Source organism: Helobdella robusta (assembly GCF_000326865.2).
Source record: "Helobdella robusta unplaced genomic scaffold HELROscaffold_12, whole genome shotgun sequence".
In the NCBI taxonomy this organism is placed as follows: domain Eukaryota; kingdom Metazoa; phylum Annelida; class Clitellata; order Rhynchobdellida; family Glossiphoniidae; genus Helobdella; species Helobdella robusta.
This window is the reverse complement of record NW_008703664.1, coordinates 202,616-229,452: the sequence shown is the minus strand read 5'-3', so window position 1 is coordinate 229,452 and position 26,837 is coordinate 202,616. Positions and strand designations below refer to the sequence as shown.

The following is a 26,837-nucleotide window of genomic DNA, read 5'->3' as shown; positions in this document are numbered from 1 at the left end:
TAGTGGTGATGATGATGTTGATGATGGTAGTGATGATGGTAGTGATGAGGATGGTGATGATGATGTTGATGATGGTAGTGATGATGATAGCGGTGATGATGTTGATGATGATGATGATCGCCATCTAAGAAGCAGCAAGCTATCATGAGCACATTGAAAATGAAATACTAAAATTCTTATCAGCGAATAAAAACAGAGAACGAGGAAAACGAAGAATAAAATTAGAAAAAAAATCAGTTGATTCTCACAAGGTTTTCATCTGAAATATTTAACAGATCTGAAATAAATGACATGATGTAATGTTAATTCAGTGAACAATATATTTGATTTCAACTTTAACACAACAATATCAGTAACAAGATCAGCAACAAAAACAGACAGACAGACAGACGAACAAACAAACAAACATTTGCAACGAAGTGACAACCAGCATCTCGCATCATCACATAAAATGTTGCATACAATCGATAACAACATTGCCCGAATCAATATTGAATAAATTATATTCATTTATGTACAAGGCAACAAAGAGATTATATTTAAACTTTAGGCTTATCTACTTGAACAATAGATATGAAATGAAGAGTATAACTGCATAGAATAAAAATATAAAAGTAACTAATAAGTAAAATATAGAAGAAATAAAGTAGGAAATTTTATGGTAGTGTAATTTTTGAGAGTTTCCAGTAAAATATTCTTCAAGTTTCATTTATTTCTCATATTTTGAAGCATGGTTTAAAAGCTAAACCTCATTTGAAATGTTTCATAACTTAACCAATATGTCTTTAACTTCAGCCCTGACAAGATCCTAATTTACTCACATCATCAAAAATGGCTAACTGATGTAATACAAAAACTAATCATGCTTCTTCATCTACAAGAACTACATTTTTAATCATTCTTCATTCTCAGATCACTCTTCTCATCTTACAGTGTATTTCTTAATCTAGTCTTTACTACAGCAACCGAATTTTCATTTCACTTTCATTTCATTTAAGGGTAGTGACGGCTATTTTCATTCCAGAAAGCCAATACCAACACACGCATTCACGTAAACACACACGCACTTTATTCAACAACTGGAATTTTTATGATCAGATGACAATTTCCTATTTAAGCAATGTTTGTAATAAACAGGAAAACATCTATATACCCTTAGTATAGATAAATGCAAAAAGTTACTCAAATAGTCAATATGAATGAGTCATGTGTCTTTAACATCCGACGAATCAATGAAACAATCAAATTTAATTCAATACCCTTAAGTGAATTGAATGAAGCAACAACGATCAATAAAACCTACCATTGTTGTTTGAAGAAGAAGTTGTTGTGTGTGTTGGACGGTTTGTTGGTGGGACGCTTGTTGTTGGTGTTGTTGCACCTGCTGCCTCAACTTCATAGTGGCATCTGCCTGGGGCACCAAAGCATCTATGTACGGAATGACCTGACGTCACGATATGGCAGCGTCATCAGATGATGACATATAATCCACGAAGCAGACATAAAATTAGACAAGATTGCATGAAACTGTCACTCTGTGAACTACTTAACAAGAAAATTGCTAAACAATTTATTTAATTACGGCTCAAACGAAATGGCCACCAACAATATAAAAAAATAGTGATTAATTTAAACGAGAACAGACTTGCAGCTGATAATTATTAGAAGCGTTGATCATGTTGAGAGGAATGACATTGGGGGCGTATTGAGACGACGAACCACCAGCTGTAGGACACCATTGCTGGGGTATGCAGGGGGACTGATGTACTGGTACTGCGTTTGCTGGTGATGATACGGTAAACTGGGAGTTGTGGAGGGGATGATGTATGGACTGCCGGCTGTCTGTTTGGTGAATGCATTATCAACATCATTATTGAAAATATTTTAATGTTGTATGTATTTTTATTTTTTTATCATCATTAACATTACTGTTGAAATCAAACATTTTAACAGCTTAAATTAAAATAGGGAGCAAGCATTACAAAATGAAATTAAAGATCTAAGTGAAAGTTAGATTGAGTGAAAGTTTTTGAGTGAAAGATTTCACCAAGAATTACTGATGAACGTTGAAGCACACTTTCTTTCCTATAAATATTTATACATAGCTGTCCATCTATGCAGGTCATGTTTAACTTAAATTGAATATCATCATTGCATGGAAAAGCAATGCCTAGGTCAGAAATTTATTAACAAATAAGAAATTAATAAACAAATGAATAAGTAATTGCCAACTAGCGAAACAAATAATCATTTAATTGATTAGTGACTATGGCTCAGTTACTAATTATACATGAATAAATAGAGGCAATTATTTGGCAATTGCAAAATGTTCAAACGTCTACTGCTATGAATGATAAACTGAAGAGAAAAAATTATGAAAATTATCTTAAAGAGAATCATCTATATTCACTTAATAAGCAGATGTTGAATAATGGTGATGAAAATTTGTTCAAAAATATCACCTTGCACCGAACTCACATTGCAGTGCAGTTATCTCATGTTAACTAATATCACAGACCACCATTTAATGACTGAATTTCAAACAAGTAAAACATCTGTAACGGTTTAATATCAGTCAGTCAGTCAGTCAGTCAGTCAGTCAGTCAGTCAGTCAGTCAGTCAGTCAGTCAGTCAGTCAGTCAGTCAGTCAGTCAGTCAGTCAGTCAGTCAGTCAGTCAGTCAGTCAGTCAGTCAGTCAGTCAGTCAGTCAGTCAGTCAGTCAGTCAGTCAGTCAGTCAGTCAGTCAGTCAGTCAGTCAGTCAGTCAGTCAGTCAGTCAGTCAGTCAGTCAGTCAGTCAGTCAGTCAGTCAGTCAGTCAGTCAGTCAGTCAGTCAGTCAGTCAGTCAGTCAGTCAGTCAGTCAGTCAGTCAGACCATAAACTCAAGTGCATAGGTGAAGAGCATGTACCATAGAGTTGCAGTAATTACAAAAACAACATTTTTATGATCAGTATACTTATATGGTCAGTTTATAATTACATGGTCAGTATATACATACATGGTCAGTATAGACATACATGGTTAGTATACATACAAAAACATTTATGTGGGTTTTAGTGTTTGATTCCTGTGTTTTTTGAACAAATTTGTGTTAGTCAAGTGGTAGTAATTATATATTAAATTTGCAGGAACATAATCATCATGTTTGAATTGCTGTGAAACATCTCACCAGTTAAATAACGCTGTTAAATCACAAATAAAGATTTTAATCAATGAGAAGCCTTTATATTATAAAAAAATACTGAATCTTTAATTAATTTTACATTTTTTTTACAGCGTCTGCCAACTTTTTATAATTTTAACTGGTCAAATATTTGTTTCTACTGAACATGCACTCACTAAAGTGTTTAGTTGTATAAAGAATGTCAATGATAAACAAAATACTCTGACATGCAGCTCACATCTTCAATATAATGATGGTAAAAACAGATCATTCGTTAGTTATAAAATTAATAGAATATACAAATTTATCACAATTGGTCAAAGTAAAACAACATGTACATACCACACGCACGCACAAACAAACACACACACACAAACACACATACACAAAGAATAACAATAACTTTAAAAAAATTCCTGCAAACAACTCAACCAATCAACATGTAAATAAAGCAAAATTAAACAAAAATAACAAGTGGGGAAATTGCCACCAATGGTTTTATCATTTTTATTTATGGATGTTAAAACAGACTGGTTAACCAATTTTTATACAAACGTCTTTAATCTATATTTAGTATAATATTGAAATAAATGATAGAAATTAAAATTGAATAAAACAAATAGGTAGAAATTTTTTAAATAAATGCACCCTAATAATGACAATTTGAGATTTTATTGATACTGCATGTATAACCTTTAAAAGATATGATAAGTAATAAAAAGGACCAGATGTGAATGAAGAGAAATAATTAAAAACAAATGATTAAAGAGCCAAGCAGATTATTATAACCATTATAATTAATGACAAGCAGTTGGCAACCAGGATGTGTGGTACATCAAAAATAATTCCCCCCTTGTTTATGTTGTACATTTACTGCCATGTAAGATCTACAACATAGAGAGTATGGAAACAAAATCTCAAAATTTAAAGTATAAAAAATAATAGTGGCAATGAACCTTGAAATAAAGTACTCTGGTGAGAAATTTATTTTCTAAATTAATAGTTTCAACAGACAAAGTTTAAAAACAAACTCTCAACACAAAAGTAGAGATTACATTAAAAATAATAATCCAGAATATTTGAGTGTTTAAGTAAGACATCATCAATATGTTTGTTACATTTGTTTTATGCTGTCCTGATGAATATCATTTTAAAGATTCATCATTGCATGGCAACAATTTTTTACAAAATAATAAAATTCTGTAAAGAAAATAACCAGTTTTCATTCAAATTATAGAAAAAGTAGTCACTTTTGAACAAGAGAAGGATTTTTAAAAAGACTTTCATCAATAAATAGCGACTTCAATTTTTGATCATTTTGAAGAAAGAAATCAACCAATTAATAACGAGAGAATCTAATTGACAACAGCAAGAAATGGATTTCCTTCAACGAAGAAAATTTCTGAAATTTTCATAAAAATCGAAAAAACGAAGATAATTGAGATTGTGGAGTAGCTGGCACTCAAGCAACATGTACAAGGAGGTGAAAACATTTGTTTGGAAATAAAATCGGCAGTCAATAAAAAAGTTTTGCACCGGTAAACAAAGGAAGATCAAAGTAAAATTAATACTATATACATAATACAAAAAACTTCTCTTTATTTCAGTTTATACTAAACTATGTAAAAACACGTTAATAAAAATAAATGCAAATCCAACATTTGAAAATACTTAATAAACATTAAATAACATTTTTACAAAATGGAAAAATATTCAAAAATTTTGTTTCTATATCTACCAGAAAAATGTGAGTGGAGTAGAGAGATATGATCTGCATATTATTAGTATTGAAAATTGAAAATTATTCCATGGTCTTTACTCAAGCAGGTGTTTTATGTCTACAAAAATATATACCAATATATAAATAATAATTAAAAAATGTGTATTTATTCATTTTGTTTATTCATTCATTCATTCATTCATTCATTCATTCATTCATTCATTCATTCATTCATTCATTCATTCAGGAAGTAACATTTGTGAGAAACGCAACAGAGCCAATGATCTAATGATCTAAAGAGAGTGACATATTACAGAACACTCACAATACAAAATCTGACGTTAATCTATCCACACACAACAATGCAACACGTTTGAAAGAAGAAAGTAATTCCAATTTTCATGCAACAAAGAAAACGAATTGTAAAATGAATGAAATTTATTTGAAAAAAAAACAGAATAAAAAATATATAAAAATTTAAATTAATTGATCAACCTAAAATAAAAAAAAATGATTGAACTGCAATGTTACGATAACAAAATTGTAAACTATCAGTAGAAGTGAATTGACTCAATATCATTATACTGGTAAAGAAGCAACAAAGGATGGATTAAAAATTGTTTGATTGTTCAGATAAAAGGAGATGTATGAATAGTTTAATGATCCACGAAACGTTCATACCTAGGATTATTTAGTTATTTATTTGAAGAATATTGAGAAACATTTTTATGATTTATTGCACAATTTTTTAATAATTTTTGAGACAATCAGCCGGATAGTAACATTTTTCTATATTATTATAGATAGAACAACAACTGTAAGACTGTCAAACAAAAATGTTAAAGTATAATGAGAAGAAGGTTTAGACAAACCTCATTTGTAAGCTAAACAAACAACACACGTTTAGACGACATTTTCCCCGAGATTAGGGGGTTGCCGTTTGGCTACCTATGATGACACCGAAATACCCCTCGATGCCATTCCATCATAAGTAATTTATTTGGCTAATTTTTACGCAGGACGCCCTTCCTTACGCAACCACAGTTATAAGCGGTGGGCCTAGCCTTTGATGATCCAACATCCCTCACAAGGCAGTGAGGGTCAGTTTAATGTCATAACCAGGACATTTGTAAGCTAGATAGATTTGAAATTTGATAAGCTAAATAAATAACTTGCAAAATTTTTTCATCTTGCTTAACAAGTATCATAAGAAAAGATTTTTAAATAAACAGCGAGCACATTTTTAAAAACCTTTAAAATAACAATTTGTCTTAAACTATTTATTAGAAACTACAAATTAAATTTGCATTATGAGTTCAGCTGATTTTAAACATATTTAAAACAAACTACATCTAATATATATAACATATATATATATATATATATATATATATATATATATATATATATATATATATAGATTTATAACAACATAAACCTTTAGATATGCAAACACATCCTTTATTTTCAATGTTGTTAAGCGTGTGTATGAGCGTTGTGTTAACATCGACGAGCAAGGAATATCAAATATTCTTTGTAATTTCTTTTAAAATTAAATCAACGAAACACATCTTTAATGCATAACATCAACCTCTCAAAAAGCAGCCATAAAAGATACAGAACTATCTCAAGACTAAAACAAACTAGGCAATAAACAACAGTTATGGAAATGAATAGAGGTGAACTCACAGCATACTGTTGATTCTGTAATATCATGGTCTGATAAGCAGGTGGTATGACAGGCTTTGCTGAGGAAATCTAGAAATAAAAAAATAGTGATCACAATATGATTGCTGAAACATTTATTGCAGATATTTCAATTGGGATAGACCCTTCCATTAATGTTTATGTTTTATCTAATTTATCTAAAAATGTTAGCTACTCGTAACGTGACGTAACGTAACGTAATGTTAGCTACTCGTAATGTAGGAATCAACTCCCATGTTTAACTTTTTTACAAACAAATTACAATAGGCACAAATTACAATATCATAAAAATGTTTATCATAAAAATCTAAAAAAATCTAAATATGCTAACATTTATTAAATGATTAGGCGATTAAAAGAGGAAAAATGATCTAAAATGACTTCAGTATAATAATTTATTGCTCCATAATGCACACACAAACAAATATATCTACAAGAATATTTGTTGACACTGAACAACATAATGGAATAACAAGAAGAAATTTAAATTTTAAATGATTAACATTATGGGAACACTCATGCACTATAAATTATGTATGAAGTTTAAAAAATTTTTAGTTTTTCTCATAATTTATCGTCATCCTTATCAACTTCATCCTCTTCAACCACCTCTAACTCTGTCATCATCGAAGCATTCTTCATTATCACATCTCCACCACTTTTTTAATCATCCTTATTACCAGTGTCTTAAGTAATTAATAAGTAATTAGGTAATTAGTGGTCATCAACCTTTTTTTAATTTATAAGCAGCGTTTTTTATTCAGAGTTGATTTATCAAGCAGTATCAAACTCAATTTCATATGCAATCTCAGAAAGCACAGTAACATTTCAGTTAATGATGTAAATAATTTTGCATTGCACCTTATAAAAACAGCTGGAAACAAACATTGCACCAAGCAAGACACACCACATGACCATCTCTAAAAATAGAAAAATAAAATAAGAAAAGGACTGCCTGCCTACAGAATGAAAAACATATCAATAATACTAATATTTCCCGTCAGAAGAATTCCCGGAATGAGCAAGAATAATGATGTAGCAATGAATCAAATAATTTCTAGAGCAATGCTCTCCAACGTTTACAATGTTGCAAATACGCCCAATCTTATTTTAGTAACAACATATTCATTTGTGATATCAACACAGTCAACAACTTTTTTTTCATTAATAACAACAGCCCAAAACACATTGCTATCCACAGAAGATTCATTTATATATGAACCACACATATATTTAACAAAAATCAACTTCTGTGACATTCTACAAGCCACATACACAATCTAAACATAAAAAAAATTGGCAGATCTCTTCCAAATATACTTTAACTTTGAAAAATTAACTTCATTGGGAAAATAAAACGATAACAAAGTCAGTTCTTTTAATTACTTTGTTTTAAAAACTGAATTTGACTTCATAATATATTTGTTCATTTGTTTAAAATTTTAGATGATTGCAAACATTTGAACGAAAAGCCAGCATTTAAGTAATGTCAAGTAAGTACCTTTTCATTCTCCATAATTAACATTTGCATAAAAATAGGGTCCACAAGTTTGTGTAGTATATTCACGACTACAGGCAACAAAATGAAAAAAATCATAACAAAATCAACAACCAGAAGACTGGATTGAAGATTTCTAAGACTACAAAAAAATTTCACTTCCATGTCTTGAATGAAGTTTAATAAATTAATAGGAAAATAAAAAATTTTGAAATGCTCCGTTAGGATCTGAAAGAAAGTGAGACACATAAATTATGATAATGCTTGTCTCCTATATCTTGCAACCATCAAAATAATCAATATGTTAATATAGAATGAAAGTTGAACAATATTACCCAAAAAATTATGTAGAAATCATTCACAACCAAATCGTAACAGTAAACAACTTATGAGCTAATTACAATTTAAGGCTATCAAATCCGAAACAAGAAATAAAAAAAAGAAGAAGAGTAGAAAGACACATCAACAAAGATCAACCATAGTGAACAAAAATTTATTAAAAAACATAGGCAAGACTGTGCTGATGAACTGAGATGAATGCAACAGCATCAACATCAACATCAGCTGCCTCCACATAAATTAAAAAAACATCCATCATCACATCACTACATTTTTTTTTTATTCATTCATCATGAACACGTATGTACAACTCACAAACTTTAATAACTAATTCTTAAAAAATTATATTACCAAATTAAATTATGTTGAAAATGAACTAGACAGAGTTTACAAATTAATATGAGATTAAAAATCTCATTGAACCATTAATTCAAAGCAATAAACAATATGACAATACCAATGAAGATGATGAATTGTTAGTAATATTTATATATCAATAACACAACAATCCTCTATAATTTTTTAAGTATGGAAAGAGCAAAGTTGAGTTAAAACCAAAAATGAAGTTCTTAATAATATTTTCGAAATCATTAACTACAATAATACTGTTTTTTTTTGTTGTTCAAAAATTGCTAACTATTATTAGAGTATGTAATTTATGTAAAGTAATGTAATTTTTGTCATGTAATTTTTTAAAGTACCCTAGCATAATGTACAGTAAGTTCTACCAGATCATTCCAAAATAAGGCATATAACTAGCATTCCAATGAAAATGTTAAAACGAGGAATACAATACATACAAAAATGTAATAGAACAAACAAACAATCAATAATTATTTCCTCCCACAAATAAAAATAAATTCAAACGTAAAAATTAAGACAACCAAAAATAAAGTCAAACTGTAATAAAAATGATTACTGAAATAAAGAAAAAAATTGAAAAAACTTACGAAAGGTAATGAGTTGGAAGCAGCAGAGACTGCAATGACAGGCTGTAAGAGGCCCGAAGTAAGAGCACTTTGAAGTTGTAAGTTTTTAACGATCAGATTCTGCCGACCCATCTCGAGAAGCTGTTCCTTTAGGTGCGTGGGTGGGTGGAGATACTTGCAAGGAGGAGTCAATCGCTGACACTTGCTCTGGAAAACAATTCATTTCATGTTAATTTTTTTCTTTATTTTCTGGTATTCATCATTTCAACAAAATTTAAAGTAAGAAATGTACTTTGATATAGTCAAAACAGCAGACAACTTTTCCATTGTGAACGTCAACATGAGAGGGTGGGTGTGCAAACTTGCATTCAGTATCTGCATTGGGACACTCTCCTTTGGAAAATTCTTTACAGACATCCAGTGTCAACCATCTGGCATCTTTTCCTGGTTTCAGTATGTAGGTTGCCATCTAATCTGAAGTTATGAAAAAATATTTTAAAATTACAACCATACCTGTAAAACTGTAAAGATTATTTATTTTATTTTGCAGTACAATTATAAACATTTAATAATTTTAAGCATTATATAGTGGATGAATGGCTACTCTCAAAATTTTTAGGCTAGTGCTAAGTTAAGTAACCAAGTAAAACTAACTAACCTTAATAACAACATTAACGCTAACTAAGTAACCAAGTAACACTAACTAATCCTGGCTAACATTAACGCTAACTAAGTTAAGTAACCAAGTAACACTAACTAATCCTCTAACCCTGCTATACTAAGTTACAGATCATCTAATAGAATCTAGTCATCTACTGTCTACTCTCCTACTTACTCACATTATTACCCTGGTCTAGTCTAAAACTCGACACTACACCTGCAACTAGAGCTAGTCTGCTAGTGTAAGTGTCGTAGAAAATTAAAAAACCTTGAAAGTTAATTAATTTAATTTTTAATCAAAATAAATTTCCATTTAGCTGATTTCCGAATAGTTTTAAATAAAAAAAATGAGAGAAACGACATAGTCATGAAAATTATTAGTTTATTTTTATTCATTTATTTATGACTTTTGATTATTTTACATTGAATAAAAATAATAAAGTAATAAACAATAAAAAACAATTCTTCAAAGTAAAACTGAAATCTTATCATACTTACTTTTCTCATTCGGATCGGATTTAATAAATCTTATATTATTTTTGAAATATAAATATTAAACATGAAATACTATTTTTATTATATTAATATCTTTATTCTTTTTAAAATCATTAAAAAAATAATTATATTATACGCACGTACGTACGTGCCTCAGCCGATCTCTTGTTTACCTGGACTGTTGAATGTTTGGTGTTGCCAACTTTCTATTTCTTTTTACACATCTACAATAACTCAAATATATATATATATCAACATTTCTAATTTATTTATCTTTGATAAATATTATTAATTATTTATTTTATTTACTAATTTGTATATGTGTTCTATAATTTCTAACATTTATTTTGAAGACACTTCCTTTTTAAAATCTGATGGATTGATTGATTGATCAGTCGATCGAAATATCATTTTCCTCGTGAAACTTTAATTTTCCAATCCTCAAACTATTTTCTCGGTATATTTTATTGTTATTGCTCCCATCGTATTCTTCCCATTATAAACTTTACTGGAAACAAGAACAGCATTATCATCTTTAAAACTGGTGCAGGGAACCCAGTAACAGCACAAGTTTGGGTTTAACGTGAGCTAAAAAAAATAGAATAAAACTTCGCAAACGCTTCCAGGTCAACCTTCATGTCAAGTACAGTAATTCAATTCATATAGTAATTACGTGCTTTCTATCCTATATCAGATAAATAAATTCACGGGACATCAAAAGTTTCAATTCTGTGGCTCGTTTAGTTGGATCAAATTAGGTTATAAATTTGATTGAACAATTCCGTTAAAAACCAAGACAATAATTTGATTCAAAAATCCTGCGGTGGATAAATAAAAAACACAGTCATTTTAATTAGTAGAAAAGACGCTACTGGTACTTCAAGACATTGTACTGTACATCATTGTTTTTAAACAGTTTTCAAACTGCTAATAAGTTAATGTAAAAAATGTGTATCATTTAATTAAAAGAACTATGTATTCGATTGAATAAAAACTTATAAAACTGTATATATTATGTTTTTTTCTTGTTTTCGATGAAGCAAACGTGCTAACTTAAGAATTTGTTTTGCTTACCCCACAATACTAAAGTCTCACAAGTTATTTTGTCTCATTGCCCAATAAAATTAATTTTCTTAACGAACGTGATAATTATTAATATAGTATTTAAGATGCGACATTAGATATTAGAAGTTCAATTTTTTCAATTGCGTAATAACACATTAAAACTATATATTTATATCGATAGAGTCGTCCTCCATCTTAATCTGCATTTTAGAAAATGTTTGCAGCTCTTCTGAAACCTCTAGTCCTCATAGGATAGGCCATGCATTAAACAAATAATGATATGATGTCCACGGATTGTTTAAAAAATGCTTTCTCGGAAGAAATTAAGATGCACGTTGCCTGATCTATTGTTTATAACGTTGAATTGGTGGAAACTATTGTTACCTACAGCCTAATAGATATATATGCAAACACAGATCTTTGAATATCGTTGAAAAATTGAAGTAAGTAGCTTTTTTAGGCCAGCAGAGAAATATTTTAAGCTAAAATTATTCGAACTAAAAGACTGTTTAAAATATATAAAATCAGTATCAAATTGCGTTCTTTACTCATAAAAACGGAGCCACGTCATGTTGAAAAAGAAACCTTACCAATATATTTGTTGCATGTGCAAGTGCATCTGCATGATTAATTTAATAACAATTTTTAGATTACAACCGGTTTTTTGAAGAAATGTCTCTTAAGAGACATGTTCGTTACGTTCGTTATTTATTTGTCATGAGACGTGTTGATCGAAGTACGCTATGACGTTATTTGAATCACTAAAATTTTAATTGGAACTTTTCATATTTATCATTTTTTTCTATTAGAGGGTTGAAAAACCAAAGCATATTTCCCAAACAAAACATTTTAAATAGAGATATTCAAAATTTATATCAACTTTCTGTACGATTTTAAACCAAATTCACTGATTTAGGTGGGAGGCTTGTATTCTAAGTAGATGCACTGATCAATAAAATTATCCATCACTCAAGATAATATCCCATTTCCCGATAGCCCTGACATCTGAAAATTTCATGATCATGGAGTATAAGTTTAAATTACTCACTGGTGAATACATTCCCTTAATATTTGCTCTATGTAGTTGTATTTTACATTTTTATTAATTAATTTTATAAAAAGTTTTTTCCTAGAATAACAGAAATAATTTGCAGAACAAACAGAAAACCTGCAATTAAGCTGCTTGTTTCTTGAAAAATTTAAATTTAATTCTATATAAAAGAAGTTATTGGCCCGAGTATTCAGTTTTGCTGAATAAATTGACCCTAAAACATTGAAACATCATCAATTTAAAAAACAGAAATTATGATAATACGTAGCAACATTTAATTAGCATTTAATATTTATTTTGTATGGCTTTTATAATTTTAAATAAAAAATTAAAGATTTGAAGTATTTGCAATTATACCTGAATATACTTTTAACAAGTATACACAAGTGTTTTCCTATTGCTTACAGTTTTGGCTCACCCAATGACAGCTTAAATTATATTATAATTAACTTTATATTTATTATAGCCTATATAATCAGTGTGATCATTGTGATTATTTTACAAATAGTTTCATGTTTTCTTTAGAATGATGGTTTGAAGCAATCCTTCTTCTCTTTCCTTATCTAATACTTTAAGTTGCGCGTACTAAATGCGTTCGTTGACGGAAACGTGCGTTTCTTTCATATTAAAATCTTCTTGAAACTTTATCTCTGGTTGATTCACGCCGCATGCATGTACTCTCTTAACTGGTGAACCTTGAAAACAGGACGTTTTTCATACTGAGGAATGATTGAATCAGGTGGCTTCTAATTCTCGCACTACTTTGCTGAAACTTTAAAATGCATTTCAGTTTTCATTTTTCTGTGCTTACGGTGCTGCTAACTAACAAGTTTTAACCAAGACGCGATAAGGCGACCTTGACTTTTTTAATCCTTTTCCTATCTTCCCGACTCAACCGTTTATTTTAATGAGCGAGTGTTTGGACTTGGAGAATATAAAATAGAATGACATATGAGAGAGACCCACGATCAGCATTCCTTTCATGGTTTTAACGGTTTAGAAAAAAAAATTCCATGGCTGCTTATTTGATGGTTTTGAAATTATTTCTACCAGTAGTATTTGGGCTACTTTGCGAAAGTTTCTGGGTTATTAAAGCTGTCAATACATACTAAAGGCTTAATAAGTGTCTACAAGGTATTTATTTTAGTTTAAATTTTATTATAAAATTTAACAAGTTGCGGTTGAGTGTTAGTTCAGCTATTTAATTTTTTGCATAATACAACGTTACAGAAGTTGGGATTTGATGACCTCTCGACAATATTCAGTTTCTTATCTCAAGTCACATATTTTAATTTGCATTTTTTGACATAACGAAGATAAAAATGATAAGATTGGTAGGTTGATCACTATAGCAAGAATGTCAATGATAATTAAAATGATGAAGAAGATGATAGTGAGGATGTTAATGAAGATGATGATAAAAATGACAACGACAACGATCACGGTGACGACAGCAAGATAAAGAAAAGAAATATTGAAGCCTCCGCAGCGATCATTTCTTTGGATGGTTCTTTATAAGTTTTCAAAACAAGTTTACAAATAATGAATTCATGAAAATTTAAAGTTTAATATTAAATCTTCAATGAACAGTAGAAAATGCATATGTAATATCTCTCAAAATGCAAACTTGATAATGCGACGACATTGAAGTACTGAGCAGAATGAAGCGCAGTATGCAGATGAGAATCAGCAATGTTTGCTCGATTAAAATTAAATTTTCAAGTCAAGTCAAGAGTCGCTTAGGAAAGAACTTTGTACCAACGTGCGCTGTGCACGCTGAACAGACTTTTAGTGAATATTTCGTTAAATTAACAAAATTTATATTGATGGAAAACATTGATACGCTGTGTGTGTGTGTGTGTTTGGGATGTGTGGATGAAGAAGCATTCAGAAATGTGCAAAACAGCAAAAGTGACGCGCGTCATGTGCCATTTTTTTAGTGGGCAATTATAAATTCACAACTGGATATAAATATTTATATGATTAAAAAATACATGCACGCATACACAAGTTATTCAAATGTGTTTGTGTGCGTGTGTGCGCGTGTGTGTGAATAGGATATTTATAATAGGATAATCTAAAACAGGCTCGATCGAAAGTTTGATTAACAACTCATATTTAACATTTCTCGACGTATGTGATGATTATGCATGCGGTCGTACGCGCGTCCCTTCAGGCAAGTTTGAGCATCTGTGTGGTGGGTGCACAGCTACGAACCTTTGTGCTATGCCTCATTCATTTGTGTGCTAATATTTTGCATGTGTGGTTTTGTTTGTTTGTTTGTTTGTTTGTTTGTTTGAGCTTTTGTATTTTGTACGAATGTTCTCACTTTGTGTATATTTTTATTCCATTGCTTTTTTGTGTTGTTTTTAGTAACATTACCGAAGATATTTTTATTCGCAAATGCAAACTATGATGATAATAACTGTTTAAATTTTTTATTGATATATATGGCCTATCATGCACGTACGTACGTACGTTGTATACCCTACCAAGTAACTTGATATCCTTACGAGGGACTCCAGTAGTAAAAAACATTTATATGTATCTGAGTCAAAGCTAAATGTAAATCATTTCAATAGATTCATGAAATACACAAACCCAATTCAAATAATATTATTTTGCATTAGCGAACGTAAATGTTGAAGTACTTGCTTAGTTATGAATGTATGTGTGTACATGAATGTGTATGATTCACATGACTGTGCATGTATGTATGTGTGTATATGTATGTATGATTCATATGATTGTGTATGTATGTGCGTATGTCCGTATGTGCTTACGTATGTATGCATGTATGTTATTCTGCTTGCATGTGTGCATATAAATTTTTTTCCATATTTTTAATGAGTATGGATGTTGAACATCATCGTGAACCATATATAACAGCGAACACGCACCATCCTTCACTTCACTTCACTTCACTACGCATATACAATACATATACACGAACGACCTACGTAGAATAATTTTGAAATTAATTTCGAACATGAAACCGAGTGATTGCATCGATAAGAAACAATGCTGATACTGTTGTTTGCGTGTGTCTGATCTGATTTTATGCCTTCGTTCTTAGTGAATGGCCCACTCAACTGATGGCCTTCGACGTGACGACATTTAAATGTGTAGTAGGTACACCATCACTCAACTTAGTTTATAATTAACTGTCGTTCGTTGCTCGATATAACTAAGATTTATTTAAATTCCATAAGAACTTTGCGTTAAAATTTATTTCATTTTATCAACAGTAAATTAATTTTTTTTATTTTTTAAACTTAACATTACAAAACCGATTATATTCAAGTAACGTCGCTCATCTACTGAATTTGATTGCAAATACTCACAAATAAGAGGGTCACTTTCGCCTGACCACTATCAACATTTTGGTACAAAAAAGAAACCCGGTAAATATTATTCTATTTTTCGTCTGTGAGTTTATTTTTGCTGCTTAGTTAAATTATTTTCAGTGCGTTTTTTGTTTGTTTATGATCGATATCTGGTTTCACAATTTTTTTTAACACGTGGAAGTTTTAATGTGCTGATGTTGTAAGTAAATGAGTGGGTTTTCGAATATTTTCATACGTGTTGATTCTACTTTTTAAATGGATTTTGTTCGATTGGGCGTAAGCTCGTCTTTTAAAACTTTCCGTTAAATGAAAATGAAATTACGTTAAATGACGTTAAATGAAATTAATTGTTTTAACTGTTTCCATCATTCATTGCTAGCACTTATTCAATTTTTAAAATTTTACGAATTTTACAAGATACGTTTAATTAACATATTATTAAGCAATAATTATTTATTACGTAACGACCACATCATTATTCATGAACGGAGATACAAAATTGCAAATCATTCTACACTGAAATAATGAATTCGCCCCAATTGCACAATGACCAACAAACGAACGAACAAACAAACAAATGAACAAATGAATGAATAAATGACTGGATAAATGACTGGATGAATGACTGGATGAATGAACGAATGAATGAAAGATGACAGATTAGACATGCATTGATCGTTACATAAGAACATGCGTCACGTTGTTCGCCATCATCCGCTAGCTGATTCAAACTATCATACACACACAAACACACACACACACACACACACACACATAAATATACCCATTCATACGTATATACAACTAAACAACATGAATTTAAAATTGACGTTTGCAATATGCAATTTAAAATATGCAATTACCATTGCATATTTGTATGTCTACATGTATGTATAAATGTATGTTTGTATATAAGTATGCTTTTATGTATATATATATATATATATACATATTCTCATACATATACACATATATAAAGTGAATATAATGTATACATACAAACGAATATAAGAATCAAATTAAAAAAACTTCAACATCGATCTACTTGTACGTGCAGATAATTTCGCCGGTCATCATCAACACTGGCCTTCCTTTCAGGACACTACTTACACTTGACTTGACATGTCCTCGTTTTTTGGTGGCACGAAAGTTTACAATGTTAATATTTTTCTTTTTTTTAATTTTTTATTTAATTATTTATTTTATTTGTTTGTTTTTTTTTATCAACTTTCAAATATTAATTTTTAGTATTTTTAAAATTTTAAAAATAAATCTATTTTACGTGCTCTTAAAAACTGGAAATATTTTCACCAACTCACAAAATGAAAGTTACTCATTTTTTACCATTTAACCTTTTAAATTATTTTAAAACGTACACAAGTGTTATCTGAACGCGATGGCGTTCATATTATTTAATCACATCAAATTAACGGAATACCTTAGAAAAAATACCTGTTGGCGTTTAAGGTACTTACAGGTGAAACAATTTTCAACCGTACCACCAATGTTAACTGCCCGATGGATAATATTAATTTTCACAACAAACAAAGCGAGGGAGTTGATGCCATGCTACATTTTACTGTACATATGATGCCTTTGATTCGCAGCTCACTTCATAATCGATTTTTAATGGTTTCAAATGTCATTTCAATGCAGTTGGGCTGGCTTATATAATTACGAATTATTGAAAATTCAGTCATATTGATTTCATATTATAAAAATAATTTAAGGCAAATAAATTTTAAAAAAAGTTCCGTTTATAAATATTTCTACATTTTCATAGCCTTCTAGATAAATTTAGAAACACATCGTCCAACACACAACAATCGCACACATGTAATAATCTTATCATTTTTAACTTATATCATTCATTAAGGTAATCTTCTCATAATTCTAATTCTCATTTATAAATATGATTGCGAAGTTACACCATCACTATCTATGATTACAACACGCTACAACATGCCACAGCGCACCACAACATGCCACAGCCCACCACAACACGCCACACACTACACTATACCAAAAAAATTGACTGTACAATCGTGGGAACCTTCAATTTCATGCTACTTATTTTTTAGCCGTTGCGTTAAGCCGTGTAGTGGTGGTTATAAATTGAATAACATTATAAATCACATTCATCACGCAAGCATTCCACTCGACTTCTAATAATTATTAACTTCGGAGAGTACAAATTATAATCGTTTATTAAACGATGAACATATTAATAACTGGCTCGGATATATCAACATCGAACAACAGACAAGCAAATTAACAAACAAATTAATAATTAATTAAATAAATTAATAAATTATAATAGTATAATAATAAATGGAGACGACAATAATACGTGACTGCAAGGTGTCTGAGTGGACGAAGAAAGACGTGAAGTTGTTGCAGTCCGTAAAGAAGAATGAGGTTTCGAAGGTCCAACAAATGACCAGGAAGGGTATTTCGCCATGCAAAGTTGATCCCGCTACCGGTATAACCAGGTGGGCTCTAGGTGTGTACGTTTTGTCTTTGTGTTCGTATGCGTGTGTTTGTGGGTATGCGGGTCTGTACTTTTTTGTTATCAGCCTGTGTGTGTGTTTCATTACAATACTTTTTTGTATTATGTTTATGTGTCTGCGTGCGTTTGCGTTTTTATGTGCGAATATGTTTCGTAATAATACGTTTGAGAACTGTTTGTCTGTATTTGTATTGGATGTAGTGGCGTCGGCATGTCAAACAGATTGGCGAGTGAGAAGTTGTTGCTGCATTTGAAATTTACCCAGTGTTTCTTTTTTTTAAATTGTGGAAATTATTCTTGCTTATTTATGATTTCAATCATTAGTTTTGTTCGTTTAGAAGTAAATTTGAAAAAAAACTAAACTCATTTAAAAAATCAACTCTTGTGTCTGACGTGAATTTCACCCGTCCATGTAATTGTGTGTTTGTGGATGTGTTGTATGTTTTGTGTGTATAGCTTGTTGGATGTTTAAGTGGGAATGTAGCAGGAGCGAGTGTTTTATTACATTCACATGTTTTAAAAATCACATCACATCAATTGAAAATTTTAACTAATTTTTAAAGCATAGATTTTCTTCATAGAAATTATTTTTTGAAAAATTAACATCAATAAAATTATTATTAATACAATTTGGTACAATTTTTTCGCAACAAGTTTGCAACGAGCTGTTCGAGACGGGAACAGTGGGATGGTCGCAACTCTTGTTCAGTCTCCAGAGGTTGACATCGACACCAGGGACTCCTCAGGTTAGTTCCAACAAGCTGCATTCTTGTTCATGTTTCATCTTTCTGCACTCCTGTATCATCTCTTTGTCATATATGTTTGCTTCATTCAGTGCTTCTTTTCATGTTCGGTTGTGATAGTACATGTTTGCTTGTGTAGTTATTAAGTGGTTGGACCATTTGATATTATCCTGATCTTTTATAATAATTTGCTATTCATTTTACTTTGTTTTTAAGATTTACTTGACAGACAATTGAATTCAATGAAATCCTCTAAAGTTATTTAAATTTATGAAGATATTTTAATCTAACATTAGCGTGTAACAATTTTAAGTTTCATTCAGAACACTTGGTGCGAATTAAAAACGAATCAAGTTAAATTTCTTAATTAGGATCAAAAACGTCCTGTAGATTTTATTTAATTCAATAGCACTTAGTCAGTACAACTTCTTCATACGCTGAACATAAAAGTTGGAATTAAATTAATTTTCATTGGTAATGCTAAAAAGTTTTTGAATCTTTAGTTGACATGCGAAACATGTTTTGAATGTTCTTGCGTATTTCCTGCTTCGCTTACTTACAGGCACATATTTGATATTAGTATTTATTTCATATCTAACATAAATTAAGTGTACATCAAACACGAAAGCCTGATTGATGCTTATGAGACGCGTAATGTAGAATTTGTAAAATTATGCAAGAATTTGAATGCAAAATATTTATTGCATGTTTAACTTTCATACTTGAAATATCATAATTTAGATATCATTCTGATGAATTCAAATTCATGCCATGGGTTAATAGGCAATTATAAATAAGTAGGTGAATGATGATTAAGATGAGAAGGATGGGATTTGTTAGAACGTAAGGACGGTTTTTAATTTTATAATAGAATAAATATTGTTTGACGCAAAAACAGACCCCTCTATACAAATGACTCACAGATGATTAACACAAATAAAAATAAGTAATAAAATTAATAATAATTACTGATAATTAATAATAATTACTGATAATTATTAATAATAACTAATAATTAATAATAATTACTGATAATTACTTACAAGGCAAAACGGCATTCCATCACGCCATTGAATGTGGCCATAGAGACATCGCAGAAAGCCTTCTCCAGGTAATGTAACATTTCTCTAATGTTTTTTGCTCATTGTTGAACATTCAAACTCTAAAGACCAGACTTTAAAATGACTTGCAAGTTATGTGATGGAGAGAATTCACAAAATTCGTGAACGTTAAACAGTGAATTTCTCCAACTATTTAAATATATGATTACATCTTTAGTTTATGGTATATTATCTCCACAAGTTATAAAAAAAACAGTTATTTGCATGATTAAGTTTTGTGGAAATTCAATTTAATAACATAAATATAGGACAATTATTTAATGAATTTATTAATTAATGATATATTAATGCCAATTTAACAAAAACAATTCTGAGAATTTACTATTATTTGTTTCGTTAAATTTTTGTAAAATATTTGCAAATTTATTTGTTCACAGAATCTGCATTTTAAAATTGGATAGTTATCATTCATAAGAAAACTCCCCAAATTTCTGGTACATTCACAAATTTTCATCAACCACACTTAGAATTACAATGCAATGTGAATGGTTAATTTTAGCAGCTGCAACAAAACAAAAATACAAAGAGGCATTAAGACCAGCGCATACATAACCCTCAAACACAAACGAAATCAACGTATCTACATAGAGATACATGAACGTGTATGATATATAAATGATACAATATTCTTACATCTAACAGCATTATCATTACTTTCAGAAGTGTTTGCATGTAGCAGCACTGCCTGTTTAAATATCATCTTTAAGCACGATCTTCTAGCACCATGCATATAAATATTTAATAATTTGCATAGGTCAATGTTGCGAAGTATTGAAAAATTTAAGTGTTAAACTTTGAACAATCTTTGAAATGATTTGTTTCAAAATTTTGTTGAATAGGACGGTGTGTTTAATTTTGTAGTGTTTTTTGAATACATGTTGCGGATTTACGATGGGGTAGCAAGCATAATGGTAGAGTTTTGATCAGCGCTTAAAAAGTTTTTGCTTTAATTTTTGTTAATGCTCATGGTAATGGCTTGTTGAATAATTTGGTATATTTTGACTGAAGAGTTCAAGTTTTCAAGTCCTCCCTGATGATATCAATTCAACGACAGCTTAAGAGATGTAGAAGTACATCTGAGATTTCGAAATATTTGACACTGCACTTCACGAACAATACCCACATTTTAACACAAAAACGCAAACTCAACGTCAGTGGTTTGAACATGCCAAACATGCACATTAAAAAAATCCACGCGCTCGACATGGCACAAAAACTAACAATACAAAACGTGTAAGGTGGATTAAAAATCTATTTATCATAAATTGTTAGCACATCGTCAGCATTAAATTGGCCGAACATTCACAAAACGTACCCACCAACTGACGTCACGACTTGCAGGCAGGAGCAGACGTGGAGGCGACCGACTACGCGGGCAGCACTCCGATGCACTTCGCCGTTTCAGGAGGCCACCTGGATTGCGTGTCACTTCTGCTCTCGCACAAGTCACCCATCGATCAACCTGATAAAGTTTTTATTTCATATTATTTCAAATTTAATGCATATGCGAGTCACAGTAGGACGCAATTAATTTTGAATAGAATGGAAAACAAGAGTGTTAAAATCTACAACTCAATACAAAGAGGCTTCCAAACAAGGGAGAACATTTAAAGAGCCCACATACGTACAATTAATTTTATATATTCAGCTGATTCAGTTGAGATTGTTGTTATTGTATATAAACGCTCGTACACACAGACACGAAAAACACTACACAAACACACACTATAAACACACGCACGTACACACGCACACATAAACAAACAAACACTAAAAAATTAACATGTACACACGAACACACACGTGCACCCACACACACGTACACACACACCCACATGTAGGCCGGTTACACACCCTTGCACCATTCAGTATACAAAGGACAGGCGACGATTTCGAGTCTGTTGATCAAGAGTGGAGCGCTGGTGAACAGGAAAGATAAAAACGGAAAGTTCGTCTACACCAACAATTTTGTATTTCCGTGTTATTTTCATAGCCTGTCGTACTATCGAAATTCAATCGGTTTCATTTGCTATCAATTCGCTATTGCTATTTGCTGTCTTATCGAGTTGATAAGAAGGATATCAAACAATTTCAACGTTATAACTTGTTAAAATTGAATGCCGTTAATGAATTTATTATTCTTGTTCATTACCAGACAATATTTTTGCTACAAGCTGCTTGAGTAGTTGTTTTTAGAAATTGAAATAAATGTTAAGTAGTAGCATGGCAGCCATTAGTTAGTTATAATTGGTGTATGTTAACTCATCATACTTTGACTCATAATGTTCTATATCATTAGCTAACATTGCTTACAATACAAGTAGTATATTAATTACTAAAAATTAAAATAATGAGATGAGGCGATATGGAATGAACAACAACAGGAGTAGCAGCAGCAGCAACAACAACAACAACAACAACATTAACAACAACAAAAACAATAATAATAATATATAGTGTATAATACATAATAATAATAATAATTAATAATAAACAATAATAACTTGCAGAACTCCACTGATCATAGCGGCCCTGTCCGACCACGCTTCTCTCTGTACCTTCCTTCTCAGCAAAGGAGCTGACAGGAACGAAACCGACGACAAAGGTCCGTTAAACTTTTGTCATTGAAATTATTTTTATTACAATTTCATTGTAATATTTTGTCCGGAAATATATTTCATCCCAACTTCTGTTGCGTGTGTGAAGTAATTTAATGTTGTAATATTTGTAAGCAAGGACTTCAATCAATTGTTGCAACATTTTAAAATGGAGAGGCCCTGTTGATAATTCAAAATTTATCAATTTTAAAAAATAGTTTTTTTTGAGTTACGCTAATTTCAAAACTGAAAATTTTTTGTGTGAATAAGTTTTTTGATAATCTGAAAAAAAAATTAAACAAAAAAAATTGAAACAAAAATTAAAAATAAAAATTTGAAACGAAAAAATGAAACGACAGGGCACGATGCACTCTGGTATGCAATTGACGGCAAGAAAATCAACGTAAGAAAGGCTTTGGAAGATGGCTGCCTGAACTCCACGCTACCACTGACCACCAGTTCTTCACCCAGAGACCCACAATATTCAGCCATAGGTTATATCCGCGTGTAACAGCGTTATTTATATTCCTTGAATCAGTAATTTGTTTCTTATGTTTCGATTAAAATGTTTCTCACTATTAGTTCGAGTTAGACTTTTGATGTTTGAATTAAAACATTTTGGCTAATTTGTGAATCATATTCTTATTTGGACATGGGTATACATACTTATATAATTGATTTTTTGATAAATTATTTTAAAACGAATTTCATTATTGAACTAATTATTAATTTATTCTATAATTTAAATGACTTGGTGAACTTGTAAAGGTAGCAACTCGAGGGTCAGGAGTTTGGAATACGACAGCAGGCACGATGCTCTCTGGGTATCGACCAGTGTTAGAAAAATTTTTAAATAAATTTTTAATAAAACTTGGTAGCTTACTTCTTTCAATCATTATGATTATCATGACGTTGAAATCAAAATATAATTTTGTTCTCGTATATTAATAAACATGTTTTTAATAATTATTATAAACTTATGGATAATATTTTCTTAATCAACATGTGGCCTTTGTTATAAATGAAAAAAGTTGGAAACAAACAAACCTCCGGATAACAATGGTCAAAGCCTCACTTTGCCGAGTATTTCTGCCAGTATTATCAGTGACGGTGAGGAAAATAAATCCACAACAATCGCTGACCATGATGTTTCGCTGTCCTCTTCATCAAACTTGCTCAATGAAGCCAAATTCAATTTTCAACAAGTTGGCATACTTTAATTTCATTGATAAAAATTTTGATAAACTAACTGATCAGATTTAATTCCAGTTTAAAAACAAACATAATTTTGTTTATTATGCTAGTAACTTCAAATATGAATTTGAATTAAAACTAAAGAAACATAACTAACTGGTTTAGTGGATAATTTGCACTAAAAATAACTTACAGAACAATTTATAATATTTGGTTTCTTTTTCAATTTCATAATTTTTAATATTTCAATACACAATTTTTTTACCTAAAAGCAATCGACTCCAATGAAGGAAGAAAAACCTGAAACGAAAAAATCGAAGAAGAGCAATGTTCCCAACATAACCCTACCGAGTATTTGTGCTGGCATTTTCTATGGAGATGATAGAAATAAACCGGCTGCAGAAACTGGCGACACTATCATTTCGGTAACTATTGAAGTATTTGAATGTTTCGCGTGTTTTTAACTATCATGTACACCAAAATAGCAAGGTTTTGTTTCTCTAGGAAGTTCATGCCTACATAAATTCCAACAAAATTAAATCAAGTGTCGTTTCAATTTAACAAATAATTTCTTCAAATTAATTAGTTTTAACTTACTTTGTAAATATTATGAACATCTCATTTATTTGACCTTTCGTTATTTTACAACAATCCCTTATAGAAAGACACAGCCGAACTACAAGACATAATGAAGAATCTCGACGCAATTGATGAACTCATTGTAAATTCAATCGATCAAGCTGACAGGAGTGAAGTTGATAAGAAGTTACTAACAAATGATTTGAAACAAACTAAATCAGAACTTTCCATCTTGAGGAAGATGCTTGCGAAGAATGCGTCCACGAAAGTTTCTGATGACGACAGTATTGCTAAGATGAACAGATTAATCACCGAAAATAAACGTTTGGAAGATCTCTTGTCTCAATACACCATAGAGTCTGATAATGAGAACGCGTTCAATAGAAAACTTGCCGAAAGTTACAGAAAATTGAAGAATAAAGTTGAGTTTGATGATTCGAATCACTTGGTTAAATGCATTGAGGAATCGTTAAATCATTTAAAAAATGTAAAAGAAGAAAATGATCAGTTGAAGTTACGCATGGACGAAACAAATAAAGACTTTCAAAAAATAATAAATGAATATGAAGAAAAAATTGCTGTCCTTAATGAAATTTTGGATAAATTTGGACAAACATGCGTCGAGAGAGATGTACTTCATCAAGAAAATGTTTCGTTGAAAAATCTCTTGAAACAATCAAATACGTCTCAAGATATTCCATTTTCAATAGTAGACGATCCTCAGATAATGCAAAAATCAACTGAACTAGCTGCCTTAAAACATCACATTAACGCATACCACAATCTAGAGAAAGATTACAAATTACTGCTCATAAAGTACAATGATTTAAAGAGTGAATCCTACAATGACAGCTATGTAAATGAAGAACAAGATCAAAATAAACCTGCCGATAAAGAATCAGCTGGAACGTTAGGTTTTGAAAAAGATGTCAACGATTACAACGACCTTTATGAAAACAGGATGTTGAACGATTTTCAAAAAATGCTTACTGTTTATGAATCAGCCTTATTTGAAAATAATGATCTCAAGAAAAAAATAGAAGAGGTCATTAAGTATAATGAACAAATATCTTCTGAATATGAAAATGTCGTTAAAGAGAGAGATGAATTAAACATTAAAACAGAAAACTTATTGAAAGAACTTGCTGATGCCGAAAAACCACATTTGTCGAAAACATTTGACGGAGCTGAGTACGTATTTTTGGAAAGTAATTTGTCTTCTCAACCTACTGAAACTCCGCATTACATTGATATGAATGAAAATGTACACAAAACAAAAGCCGACTTGTTAAGCTTACTTCTTGTTAAAGAAAAAAATATTAAAGAATTGGAGAATTATGTAGAAAAAATGAACAAGCTCATTTCAGAAAATAATTGTCTGCAAAATTCTTTGCAGGAAGAAAAAACAAAACGTGAAAAGTTATTTAACTTGTTGGATCCAATAAATGAAGAGTACGTCGATGATAGAGGGTTGGATTACTCTCCAGACAAGTTGGAAACGAAAATAATCTATTTAATGCAATCGTTTGCTAATGAGAAAGAAATTGTGAAATATCAATCTGATCAATTAGCTGAGAAAGAGAAAGAGGTGACTGATCTGGTGAATAACTATGAACAAGCAGCTGCGAATCGCATACTTTTAGAAAACGAACTGACACAGTTAAAAGAACACATCAATAAATTAGAAGCAAGCAAAGAAGCTGATATAAAACAAATCATAAAAGTTCTAACAGATAATGAGAATCTAAAAATAATAGATGACAGTGACGAAGAAGATTTTAACGACGATTTGCGACAAGTAGATCTTGATCAATTAAATCCAGATGATGCTGTTCACTTGTGCGTCGATCGCATAAAAAAAATGAAGAATGATCAGCAGAATTATTTTAAAGAAAAACGTAGCCTCCAGAATGAGATTCTTTTATTGAAGAACAAATTAGACATGTCAAGGAAATTGACGAGTGAAACAAATAGTGGGAAATTTGAGGATTTTGGAAAAAAAGTAGTCGAATTAGATATTCTGAGAAGAGAATTAAAATCATTGCAAAGTTTGTATGACCAAGGTGCAAATGTAGGAGATTTGAATATTCTAATTATCGAGTTAAAAAAAGAAATTGAACG

The 26,837-nt window shown here is 30.7% G+C and overlaps 1 protein-coding gene across 1 annotated transcript; it reads right to left on the bottom strand.

Moving 5' to 3' along the window:
- Nucleotides 1-1,303: 1,303 nt before the first annotated feature.
- HELRODRAFT_190302 (hypothetical protein) lies at nt 1,304-10,680 on the bottom strand. The gene is made up of 6 exons (XM_009013410.1): nt 10,514-10,680; nt 9,648-9,829; nt 9,377-9,562; nt 6,572-6,640; nt 1,646-1,842; nt 1,304-1,444 (listed from the first exon to the last, which is right to left on the bottom strand). The coding sequence occupies exons 2-5, from the start codon at nt 9,822-9,824 to the stop codon at nt 1,675-1,677; spliced, it is 600 nt and encodes a 199-aa protein (XP_009011658.1). The 5' UTR covers nt 9,825-9,829; nt 10,514-10,680; the 3' UTR covers nt 1,304-1,444; nt 1,646-1,674.
- Between the last annotated feature and the right edge of the window lie 16,157 nt (nt 10,681-26,837).

Coding starts and splice junctions, on each gene's coding strand:
- HELRODRAFT_190302 (XM_009013410.1), bottom strand. CDS start 9,824: ATGGCAACCTACATACTGAAACCAGGAAAAGATGCCAGATGGTTGACA. Junction 6,641..9,376: donor CTTCCAACTCATTACCTTTC/GTAAGTTTTTTC, acceptor TTTTATTTCTAG/ATTTCCTCAGCAAAGCCTGT. Junction 1,843..6,571: donor TACAGAATCAACAGTATGCT/GTGAGTTCACCT, acceptor TTCACCAAACAG/ACAGCCGGCAGTCCATACAT.